Below are 13,276 nucleotides of genomic sequence, written 5' to 3' on the forward strand. Positions count from 1 at the left end.
GGAGCCCCGGACACAGCAGAAGTGGAATCAGGTGTCTAGGTGGAGCAAAGATCCCCCGCCGACCAGTTACACCAGCCGTGATCCCACATCCCTATCAAGCAAACAGATCCACCGCAGTCTGACTGCGCCAAGAACAGCCTCACATTCGGTACGAAACACGCCAGACAGTATTTGACCCAAATAAAGCGTATTCATCATAACGACCATATAATTTGCAAAATGCTATATTTAGTATGTGTATTTCTTGTGAGAAGAACATGCTAACAGTACTAGATTTGCTGACCTTGTGACCGTTGACCTAGTTTTTGGAAATTTATCTTGGTCATATTTTGACATTATAAGAGGTAAACCTTTCAATATTGGTATGAAAGATATGTATAAGATGTTTCCATTGACCCTGCGACATTGAACATTGAGCTAGCCTTTGGAAATTTTCGAAATCTTATAATGTCTTGCAGTTCCACTTTATTGTAATCCGGGGGCATCAGTGTTTCACAAACAAATCTTGTTTTCCCTATCAGAAAGCCCCATGCCCCATACCTAAAAAAAACCGGTCTGTTTTGAATGTAGTTATTGTATACACATGGGGACGAAGCCACTCAGTGGGAACCAGTATTGCACACACAGGTGTACGTAACAAGGGTACGGGGCAAAATGACAAGACGCGAAGCAAAATACAAAAAAGTTATGGCCCGGGCAAACTTTGTAAGAAAAGCGGAAGAAGCTTTACACTAAAGCATTATGTCTCCCTTCTGAAACATAATTAACTTCCGTAAAATCATAATGCCCTTTTTTCGGTTGATTGAAATACGAAATATCTATCAAAGTCAATATGAGTTGAACATTAAAGTTTGATCTGTTCCTAGTTCCGCACATCCCAAGGGACTGCAGTGCCATTCTACAAAGTGGACGGACAGAGTCAGGTGTATACAAAATCTATCCGTTCTCCACGAGATGCCATGCAATTCGCGTATACTGTGACATGGAGACGGCTGGTGGAGGATGGACGGTAAGTATTCTATTTTTTTCCTCCCCACTCTCTGCCTCTCTCTATATGAAAGATGAAGATAACGAACAGTGATCAATCTCATCCTCCTATAAGCAATACAGAATAGATAGTTGGGCAAACACGGACCCCTGGGCACACCAGAGGTGAGACCAGGTGCCCAGGAGGAGCAAACATCCCCTGTCGACCAGTCACACCTGACGTGAGCCCTATATCCTGATCAGGTAAACGGAGTTATCTGTAGTCAATATCAGTGTGTCAAGAACTGCCGAACAATCGGTATGAAACACGTCAGACAGCATGTGACACAATGGTAGGTTGTACTCACGAACTAGATCGTTATAACGACCATATTATTTGCGAAATGCTGCCTTCAATCGAGATTGTTGAAACCCCTGTTCCATTAACTTGTTTGTCAGTAGCTTGCCTCGATTTAAAAACTGACTATACGCAGAACAAGTTCTTGTGTATCGAATCAGTTGAGAGATATAAACACCATATGCAGGTGATAATGGAATATTGCTACATAAACAGAAGTGGACGACTCTATGGTGTCTTTTATTTGGAGCTCACAGGGATATAGAGGAGTTATATTCCAATGGAGACCCGGGTTAGAATAGGTCCTCATTACCCCCTGCTTGTCACGAGAGACGACTAAATAGGGCGGTCCTTCGGATGAGACCTCAAAAACCGAGTCCCCGTGTCACAGTAGGTGTGGCACGATGAAGATACCTCCGCGGTTGAGTTAAGGCTTTCCCCATAAATACCAGTCCTGTCCATAAATGTACTTTACCACACTGACACATTGCACGATGTCACAATGAAAAATACGTCATAACGAAGGTCATGACGTACATATCTACCGGCCTTTTGTGGTTGGAAATATCAAAATATTGTTTCGTTATTTACCACCTCTGTCAAACGGTAAACTGCAATCGCGTAAAAGTTTCTGTCAAATGGGTTATATTAATTCTCTTTGATATTGAAAAAGTTTCAATTTCTTTTCCATATAACATACATGCTAAAATAATATCCATATTATATTGTGATCTTGATATCGCCCCTAATCTGCACGTATAGTTACTTTTACAATGGACTCATTAGCATAAACAGGGTTTCCGTATATAAAAATTTCATTATTGGCACGACACTCCGAGGTTTTTAAGTGAAAGATGTTTGATTTATGCGACATGTGAACTTCAGTGCAAAAGGAAAGTTAGGGGAGCAAGTTCTGGCTTCAACAGAAAATATGTTTTTCAGGCTAGATTCAACTTCGTATGTGCAAAAATCGCTGCATCTTGCATATTCAATGCAAAAATTAGACATGTTACAAGTCACAATAAACTTGCTCTCAGCACTTTTCAAATTAAGAAATTAATATGCTTTGAAATGATATATACTTCAGCTTGCATTGATATCTGGATATCGTGCCAATTCAACGATTTATACATACACGATACGTTTTTATCTTGATATTTGATCACGTGATACCGAGTTGATGTAGAGAGTGTCGGTCTGGTGAAAAATGTATAGGAGGTCAATATGCACTTAATGATATATACATATTGTTTTTGTATAAAAGGGTTGTTTTTACAGAATTTGTCACAAATTGATCTGTTTATTAATGCTTTTTTCCTGATATATTTCTATGGCCCTACTTAACACAACTGCGTCCCTACTCAAAGACCCTAAGTGCCGAGCATAGGCCTAAATTTTGCAGCCCTTCACCTGTAATGGTGACGTTTACATATAAGTGAAAAATTCTCGAAAGGAAAGTTAATCAATATACAATCAATCAATAATAATTGTAGGAGTTATGAGATTGATCACTGTTCGTTAACTTCACCTTTAATTTCGAAGTTTTACTGTTTGCTAACTGTTTCACGTCCCATTTAAGATATTTTACTGAGGCATAGACGTTAACTGTATAAAACTGTTTAGATCAACTTCGAAGATTAATTTCAGAATCGCAAATGATAAAGCTTAAGTTGAAATTCAAAATTCTAAAAAGCCAAAGATATATAGAGCGACCCAAAGACACCAAAAGTTGCTATAACAATGGGGTTTTGCAGGAAAATTATTCTCCGCGATAGGTTCGTTCTTTTGTTTTTAACCTGGATTGATCTCTATGACCATAGCATGGCGCTCAGGACCGTAGCAATGGTGGTTCTATATTGTGATAACGCCTGTCGCGACAAATGCCCTCCGTTTTAATGTTATATAAAACGACTCGTGATTTCATGCCAGGCAAAGGAAACGTTACTTATCTTACGGTTAAATCCCTGTTATACTAGGTCCTCAGTCGATAACACAATAATGCTTAATGATCATGTCACATTCTTACATTGGTCACAAAACAGATTAAAACAAATGTTACCAATATTCTACAGGCATTTCAAAGACGACTTCATTGGTCTGTGAAATTCAATCGGACTTGGGAAGAGTACAAGATCGGGTTTGGTATCCCGGAAGTGGATTATTGGATAGGTATGTATATGCAGAAAAAAATGTTCAAAGTGTGGCTGTGACCACAGTTTGTACCTTTTCCATCACCCCAAAAGGTCCAATAATGGAAGAGAATTATACAAATCCTATAAATCCCTCTATATCCACCGACGTGTCCTGTTTCCCTTAAGCTTTATTGTATAATTACGCTTTTTAAAAGGAGCATTAGCTGCCATATTGCCCCTAAATCTGAATTCAATGAAAATTGCTCTATATTATATAATTGTTTCAAAGTATGCAAATTTGGAAACTAAAAAAATTTCGTCTTACAAGACAACAATTCTTCCTTATATATTTCTTTACACTAAAAGCGGTTATCTAACGTAGTTTCAGTAGCTACCTCCTGTGTTTGTACAAAGTAAATGTTCTTAGAAGCCATTGAGATATATTCCCACGCCTTTGAGAGATTTTGAGGAAAAAAAGGTCATCACTTTCACAGCTAATGCCAGTTTAAAATAGGTATATTAGGGGATGCTTACTCCTCCTAGGCACCTGATCCCACCTCTGGTATATCCAGGGATCCGTGTTTGCCCCACCCTCTATTTTGTATTGCGTATAGGAGTTATGAGATTGACTGCACCGTTCATTATTTATATTCGATACAAAAACGCAAATATAAATATATGCAAGTATAGATATACAGTTCTGCATGTATTTGTTATTTTGATAAATAGTATTGATACTGCAATTTTCCTTAGTGCTAAATACTCAACAAATTATATAGGAAATGACGTAATCCACCAATTAACAAAGGGAATCAACTCTTCTCTCCATGTTGTCATCAAGTTACCAACCGGTGAAACACTGTACGAGTTATATGACCACTTCTCTATAGCTGACGAGGCAAACAAATACAAACTATTTCTGGAAGGACCGGCAACAGGGACACTAGGTAAGAATGAAACGGAGGGAGAATATCACTCTAGCCTGTAACAGTGAGGGCTCTTCGCTCCTTTACCAAACGCTCGGCATTTAGAGCGAGAATCACGAGTTTTCGGATATGACCTTCAAACGGAGGTCTCGTGTCATGACAGGCATTCGCATGATAAAGAACCATCTTTACTACAGCCCTGAGTGTTAAGCATAGGTCTGAATTTGTGGTACTTCACCTACAGCTGGTGAAGTCTCAATATGAGTGATAAATTCTCGACGGCGCGTAAATATGACGCAATATGACTGCTGTTGTCCTGACAACGCCTTCATTGATACAAAACCTATGGATTTAAAACCTGCGACTTTAATCATCACATATATTAAATGTGTTAGGTTTGACGTGGCCCCAATATCGAGAATCAAACCCGAAACTCCCGGTAATAGAATTAATAATATATTGTGGAAGGAAGAATTTCGTATGCACAAATTGATCGTGTGCTTTCATATTGTTTAATGTCCCGCTTGAGAATTTTTCACTCATAAGGAGACGTCATCATTACCGGTGAATGGCTGCAATATTGAGGACTATGCTCGGCGCTTACTGTTTTTAAGCGGGGAGGGGTCTTTATTGTGTTACACCTTCTGTGACACGGGGCCTCGGTTTTTTGTGGTCTCATCCGAAGGACTGTCCTATTTAGTCGCCTCTTACAACAAACAAGGGGTACTGATGACCTATTCTACCTCTGATCCCTACGGGACTATACATATTGATTGTATATTGTTTAACGTCACGCTTAAGAATGTTTTACTCATATGGAGCCGTCATCCTTGCCAGTGAAGGTCTGCAAAATTTAGGCCTATGCTCGAGGCCTATGACCATTGAACAGGGGTGGATCTTTCTCCTGCCACACCTGCTGTGACACAGGACCTCGGTTTTTGCGGTCTCATCCGAAGGACCACCCCATTGTGTCGCCTCTTACGACAAACAAGGGGCATAGAGGACCTATCCCTAACCCGGATTCCCACTGGATGACTGTGCAAATTGATACCAAATGAATGAAATAAGTAATAAAGGCATTCAAGAAAAAATTCGTGTAGAAGGCATGTTCATTTGCAGAAAAAATATGTATAGACCCTGAAGCGTACGACTACACCACTTACACGGAAAGTTACGAAATGATTCTTGCACAGAACGGTGAACTGTTGGCACTGAACGGTGTGCAAGGAACGATGAACAATTTGCACCAAACGCTAGGGGTGACTTGCATGCTTTGTGAACAGTTTTTACGATATGATAGGCATGAACTGCACGTTTTGATAAACACCTCTTTAGTTTCCGTTGCCCTGGTCGATTTTCACACCTTCTGTAAAAGTCAAAACTTATTGTGGTTTAAAAACAAAACACATCCGCATTCAATATACAAGTTAAACACAGGTCGCTCATTGCATCATTCAGACAGTTCTGATAAACAATTAATTTTGATAAAAATATTTTTATTGAAAAACGATACGTGATGAAACAAAAATAAGAAGACAAATTATTCCTACATATAAAAACACAACTACCGAGGGCAGAGCTATGCCATGTCTGGAGACTTCCAAGGGAGATCAAAGGACGTCGATATCAATGTATCAGAATTTACTTTGCCTGATGGATTTAACACACTATTTTGTGTCGATCTATTATTTGCAAACTTTCATTATAGAAAATCCACTTTAGAGTAATTTTAAAATAATTGTTCGAATTCCAAACGTCCACCTATCCCAGAATGATTTGAAAAGTCTGCAAGTTGCCAAGGGCGTGGTTTGAAAGGTCTGCTCGTTTCCATGGGCGTGACTTGATCATGCAAGGAACGATTCTTGCACGAAACGGTTTGCACGGAAGGAAACGGAACACTTTGGAGGTGTAGAAGCACGCTTCAGGGTATACATATTTACCTATGGATCGGAAGAACTGAGAAAATGCGAAAATACATTGGTGAATGAAAGTATGGAGCTTAAATCATGACAATAAACGCTTTGTTCTAAAGAAAACGCCAAATTTTCCTACTGTATCCATCTATTTAAATTTTTAAACACTATATTGTTTCCAAAAAAATTGGTAATAACTCTCAGTATTTGGAAAGTAAAATCAGATTATCATAAACAAGCTTTGTTATTGATTTTTTTTTTTTTACAGGTGACAGCTTGTTGGTAGGTACTCAGAATCTGAATGGAATGTATTTCAGCACGCTGGATCAGGACAATGATGTGTACCCCGCCTGGCACTGTGGTGCAGGAATGGGGGGAGGGTGGTGGTTCAGAAATTGTTGCTACGCGTTCCTTAATGGCGCCTGGTTTTCGGGTTCGTTTGGGGTATCTTGGTTCCCAAAACTCCCCGCTGGATCAAAGGCGAACGAGACGTTGCTAATGGTAAAACCACGATAAACAATTATAAAAGATCTTAGAGATCAACAATTTTGTGGGTGTGTAATTTACCTTGTATTCGCTTTGTTGTTTGTAATGTCCCATTTGCACTCCTATCGGGACCCCAATCGCTTTTTAAGTGCTTAAATCTAACAAAAGGCGTGAGGGTTCTTTTATGGTGCCTTGACCTTCCGTGACGCTTGTACTTTGTATCGAACTAAAGACGCAAACGTTCACGTCTTAGGCTCGATACGGCCACGGTACCAGCTGGGGTTGAAGAACGACATACCGATCATGAAGCTAACGCTCTCATTATTGAGTCCTCCTACCCACTTCTGAGCGGGAAAAATCGCGTGAAAAAAAACTAACCATAAATTTGACATTTCAGATCTCGATCATGGGCAAATATAGGGAAAAGTGGCTTACATGATTTTCATATAAAATTTTTATTTGGCACGAGAAGACGAAAAATCAAGACGCATATTTTTGTGTGGTTTTCATGCTCATTATTCTGAAGTGAAATCATGTGAACATCATCAATCTTGTATATAATATGCACTTAGATCAATTACCCGTGAATCTATATAATTTATATAATAAAATGTTATCCGAGGAAAGGCATAAAAATGACATGATTTTCGCATGGATATCATGTGATTAAATTCTGCTTATAATAGGGATTTAGAAGAAGTTGAAAACTTTCTAACTCTTCTATATAATATATTTCATAAAGCATTATAAAACAAGAATTGTTTAGAATATTATTCTATATAATATGCTAGCTTAATATTATAAACATAATATATTATAGTATATATTAATAATTCAAAATCTATAGAATAATTTGTGAAGCATTAGCCAAAAACAGCGTGCCAAAAAAGTGGAGCCAAATTCGTCCAAGGATAAGAGCTATGCATGAGGGAGATAATCCTTAATTTTGAAATGAATTTCTAAATTTTATAACAGCAGTTAAATATACATCCGTATTTCCAAGCTAGTAACGAAGTACTTAGCTACTGGGCTGTAGATTATTTGTCGAAATGCGCATCTGGTGCATCAAAATTGGTACCGTATAAGTTTTACATTATGACCCCTGGGTCGAGGCCTCTGCTGGTGGACTGTTAGTCCCCAAGGGTCTCTACAGCCCAGTAGCTAAGTACTTCGTTACTAGCTTGGAAATACGGATGTATATTTAATTGCTGTTATAAAATTTAGAAATTCATTTCAAAATTAAGGATTATCTCCCTCATGCATAGCTCTTATCCTTGGACGAGTTTGGCTCCACTTTTTTGGCACGCTGTTTTTGGCTATATTTAGCTCTAAAACTTCATAGTTATTTCGGATTTCAAACATTTCGGTTGAGCATCACTGAAGAGACATTATTTGTCGAAATGCGCATCTGGTGCATCAAAATTGGTACTGTATAAGTTTTACTTTGAAGTTAAATTGTGCGTTCTTTAACTACTAATGTAAGGAAAATGATGCATATATAATAAGGGATTACTAATGTCAGCAACAAGACGATCCGTTACTTATTGAGCATTTTAAATGCGCCTTATGTTCGAAATCTTGATAAAAAAAATTCTATCCCTAAAATTAATGATATATTTGTAAAACATTAAAGAACAAAGATTGTTCGGTAATTTACAGACATGATTACAATCTGCATTGCAGCTATCGCATTTTATAATTACAGAAGACCTCGTTATTCACAACGAGGTGGTGTCTAGTCTTCACTATATTTGCATATATTCATCAGGAATTTCGTCAGTTTGTTGTGTTGTCATTAAATATATGTAATAGAAATTTTGCCATTTTAATGTGATGTCAGTAGTGAAGTTTAATCATTCAATGATATGTATATCTATTTAAGACTTTGTCAATTTGTTGTTATTCATAGCTCTGATCCTTAGACGAATTTGACTCCAGTCTTTGGCACTTTTTTTAGTTCAAATAAGTTGATTGCTATTTCGGATTTCCTATATTTCAGCTTGAGCATCACTGAAGACACATTATTTGTCGAAATGTGCATCTGGTGCATCTAAATTGGTACCGTATAAGTTTTACATTGTGTTATAAGTGACACATGTATGCATACTCATTAGGAACTTTGTAGATATATTGTGTTGCTTATTCATTGAGAATTCATCATGTTGTATGACACATGTCTGCATATTCGTTAGGAACTTTGTCGATCTATTGTGTTGTTGATAGTGATATACATATTCATTGTGGATGTATTATGTTGTATGACACATGTATGCATATTCATTAGGAACTTTGTCGATTTATTGTGTTGTTGATAGTGATATACATATTCATTGTGGATTTAGTATGTTGTATGATACATGTATGCATATTCATAAGGAATTTTGTCGATTTATTGTGTTGTTAATAGTGATACATATTCATTGCGAAGTGATCATGTTGTATGACACATGTCTGCATATTCATTAGGAAGTTTGTCGATCTATTGTGTTGTTGATAGTGATGTACATATTCATTGTGAATTTATCATGTTGTACGATTATAAAGTGTTTTGTTGTGTGTACTACGGTACTGTATTGGTGTTTTCTGTTGTGATCTATTAGTGCCGATACCACGTTTCTTAAATTAAACATATATGCATCGTTTTGCGTGACATTATTTTCCAGGGGCGGATCTGGAGGAAAAACATGGGGTTTGTAACATTATATAGGATGAAATGTTCTACCACCATGTTGTAATCGAGAAGGGAGCAATGCATTGTACACCCGCACTCTTTTTCCCTAACAAAAGTACTCAGATGATAAAGTTTATCTACTCAGGATAAACTAGGTTATTTTGAGCAGAATATTTCACTATTATTATAGCAAGAACGATAACTCCTAGTATTTTTTTTACCTATGCAACTGAGCATGCTCAAGTGTAACATCCTTTTCCTGCTGAACAAGAAAGCTGCAAGGTGCCAGAAATTTAACTAAGAAACTGATCTGAAGCATCACGAGGATAAAGCCATGTTGAGAGCCAATAAAACCAGAGCATATAAGACGAAGAGCCCACATGCCCGACCACCGATAAGGGCATCCCTTGATCATGGTGTAGAAGTCACCACGGTGACCACTCAGGCTTCCGCATCGACCTTTGATTCTATCATTCCCACGTCAGTCGCCAGTCTTAATTCAGAGGCAGCTACCTCAGCTTCAGGAGGAAGTTACATGGTCAGCCATGAAATACTAACCCAATCAGTACCCCTACAGCCTGTTTATGAGATGGCAGATGCCCCAACCCCTGCTGTACAGTCTGTACCCATGCAGCAGTCAGTGGAGCCACACTTGCATGTACCACCAGGTATCACTACATCATGTATAAATTAAGTTGATATGGATATGCCTACACCTTTCCAGAGTGTAGTATCAACGCTTGGGGTTCATGTCTCTCAGACATTGAAGGACAAAATTTGGAAAAACGAGTATGTTGTCCTAAACAAATTATTAATCAAAGAACCAGTTTCAGATATCCAGCATCACATTGTTTATCATGACGGCTTAATTCAGGCTAAACCTAAGTACAAGGATGAAAAAATTGGGTCCATTTCACAATAGACTGATGCCTTTTTACTTTTTGCCTCGATTTATTGTGCCAAGCACTTTGCACAAGCTATAAATTTGTTCCGTTACATGGCCACAATTAGAAAAGGTGCAGAGCATTGACCCAATTCCTTTGGTTGGAGGGATTATGACATCCAATTTAAGCTGAAAAAATATATTGATTCAATTCTCAGTTGGGGTTCTCTTGATGCTGAATTGTGGCTGTTTTATATGCAACCTATGGTACAAAACAATCAGAACTCCCCTAAACATTTCAAATGTTTCTCTTACAACTTTCAGGGTGTATGTGAAAAACACAATTGTAAATTTTTGCATATTTGTGTGAAATGTAATGGATCACATCCTTCTTTGAATTGTAGGTCTGTCCAGAATAACAATGTCAAACAATCCCCTCAGTATAGGCCCGCACCACAGCAATTCCGCCCAAGATTCCCACAGCGAGCAATGCGACCTACACAATAAATTATGGCAATTAGGCCTGACCCAATTAAAATTAACAATCTACACAAATTATTGATAACTTATCCTAACAGGGAAGTTGCCAACATATTAGCACAGAGTTTACAGAAAGGGTTCTTGTTAAATTATCAGGGCCCTAGAATTAGAGTTGAGTATAGAAACATGAAGTGTGCAATTCATTATTTTAGTGAACTAGAGAAAAAGTTTAAGAAGGAAGTTGGCTTAGTTAGGGTTTTGGGTCCTTTTTCAGCCCCACCGATATGAAATTTAAGATGTAATCCAGTAGGTTTATTACCTAAAAACAAGGTCGATGGCGCATGATCACCAACCTGTCCCATCCTTATGGTGATAGTGTTAATGATTACATAGACCAGCAAGCTAGTTTTGTTAGCTATGCTTCATTTGATGATGCAATTAAGATAATTCAAACCAAAGGAAAAGGGGCTCTAATGGCAAAGATGGACATTTCTAGTGCATTTAGGCTTTTACCAATAAGTCCTCAGAAATTTTGTCTGCAAGGTTTTAAGTTTAATAATTCATACTATATTGACCAATGGGATGTTCAGTATCTTGTTCATTGTTTGAAAAATTTTCATCTTTTTTTACATTGGGAGTTAGAACAGAGGTCGCAAAAGGATTTAACCTGTATTTACTAGAATTATTTAGTTTGAAATCGGTGTTTACAAACAACTATCACTCGGCCATTTCTAATGACAGCTTTGTCTCCGTGTACATACTTCCAGAGGTCAGATCATCGTTCTAATATGTGTAAAGTTGTGTATTTTGTTACTATATTACTGTATTGTAAGTTTAAGAGAAATAATAATATTTAAGAGAAATAATAATATCAAATACCTCTAAGTAATTTGTTGTTGTACGCTCTTTCAGACTTAAATTTACGCAGTTATATGCGTTATGTTGGGACTTACTTGGTCACTACATTTGTATAGGTAAACTGTTGCATATCCATTGCTGTCTTGGTAGTTGTGTCTTTGGTTACGTCCCGGTCGAGAATTTTTCACTCTTATATAGACGGCACCAGTTGTAGGTAAAGCGAGAAGAAAGACATATGCGTAGCGCTTACGGCTGTAACGGTCTAAGTTCTTTGACGTGTCAACGCCTGACGCGACCCCACCTCCGTTTTAAAGGTATATAATAACAACCCGTCATACTCCCTTCTAAATGTCGATACTTTGGAGAAAAAACAATCACAACCTATGATTGGGTCTTAGGTTGGACGCGTTCATGGCACGCACGAGGCTCGAGCTCACAACCTTTCGAAAAGGAATCGAAAGCTCTACCACTGAGCTACCGTGACCGTTATATCATCTCTAGTGGGTATGATAGAATATAACCATATGTAATTTGCAGGTTGGTTTTTACTTCTTGAGATGTAAGAAAAGGTAACAAAACCAGCAATATGCCCATAAAAACAGAGGTATGAGATGATAAACCTCTTTTTTTTTTTCAAAATAGCAATCATAATTAGATAATGTTACGCTATAAAAAACCCTCTTTTCCTTAATTATCATGTAACATTCTTATAGAGACATACACATTCGTCACAAAACAGATTTAAACAAATGATACCAATATTCTACAGGCATTTCAAAGACGACTTCATTGGTTTGAGAATTTCAATTGGGCGTGGGAAGACTACAAAGTCAGGTTTGGTACACCAGGGTCTACTTATTGGATTGGTATGCTTTTCAGGTCGAACGATGTCTATGGTTTTGTTGTAAGGGCGGATCTAGGAAATTTTCAAAGGGTAGTTGCTACCCAATTTTGCAACACCCCCCCCCCTCCACAAGGGACTTGAATTATGCACCTCCTAGTTAGAAAGCGAATGCTTTATTATCGGGATACCGCGACATGAAAGGGGAGAGGAAGCAGCCCTCATTATCTCCTTCTAGATCCGCCACCAAGTCGTGCTTTCCTTTGGCTTAAATGCATAGAAACTGCTATATAGATAATTCATACTCGAGAAATATGTATATATAAATGTGTACAGCTCTCCATGTATTTATTTTTGTGGTAAATATCATGGATACAGCAATTTTCCATTTTGCTAAACATTCAACAAATTATGTAGGAAATGACGTAATCCACCAATTAACAAAGGGAATCAACTCCTCTCTCCATGTTGTCATCAAGTTACCAACTGGTGAAACACTGTACGAGTTGTATGACCAGTTCTCTATAGCTGACGAGACAATCAAATGCAAACTATTTCTGGGAAGACCGGCAACTGGGACACTAGGTAAGAATGAACAAAAAAGGGAGTAGTTAGGCTTCCCAAGAAAATGCACAAAGTTGGACAGACATGTACCTCAGGGCACTTTACATTACAAGACATCACAATTATCAAGAAGCCCACACGCCTTATTGGTTACTTGAATATTTGTTAAGGGTGTCACCGGTCCTAAGGACTACGAAA

General features: G+C 37.9%; 1 protein-coding gene across 1 annotated transcript; it reads left to right on the forward strand.

The window, feature by feature from the left end:
- Window positions 1-509: 509 nt before the first annotated feature.
- On the forward strand, window positions 510-7,672 carry LOC125663148 (fibroleukin-like). The gene is made up of 4 exons (XM_056145957.1): window positions 510-1,009; window positions 3,397-3,493; window positions 4,236-4,403; window positions 6,564-7,672. The coding sequence occupies exons 1-4, from the start codon at window positions 983-985 to the stop codon at window positions 6,809-6,811; spliced, it is 540 nt and encodes a 179-aa protein (XP_056001932.1). The 5' UTR covers window positions 510-982; the 3' UTR covers window positions 6,812-7,672.
- Window positions 7,673-13,276: the final 5,604 nt, after the last annotated feature.

The sequence above is a fragment of the Ostrea edulis genome, chromosome 8 (assembly GCF_947568905.1).
Source record: "Ostrea edulis chromosome 8, xbOstEdul1.1, whole genome shotgun sequence".
NCBI classification, from domain to species: domain Eukaryota; kingdom Metazoa; phylum Mollusca; class Bivalvia; order Ostreida; family Ostreidae; genus Ostrea; species Ostrea edulis.

What these genes read in the sequence shown, in the direction of transcription:
- LOC125663148 (XM_056145957.1), top strand. Translation starts at nt 983, where the DNA reads ATGGAGACGGCTGGTGGAGGATGGACG. An exon ending in GGAAGTGGATTATTGGATAG is followed by an intron (nt 3,494 to 4,235) that starts GTATGTATATGC and finishes CAAATTATATAG; the next exon opens with GAAATGACGTAATCCACCAA. An exon ending in ACCGGCAACAGGGACACTAG is followed by an intron (nt 4,404 to 6,563) that starts GTAAGAATGAAA and finishes TTTTTTTTACAG; the next exon opens with GTGACAGCTTGTTGGTAGGT.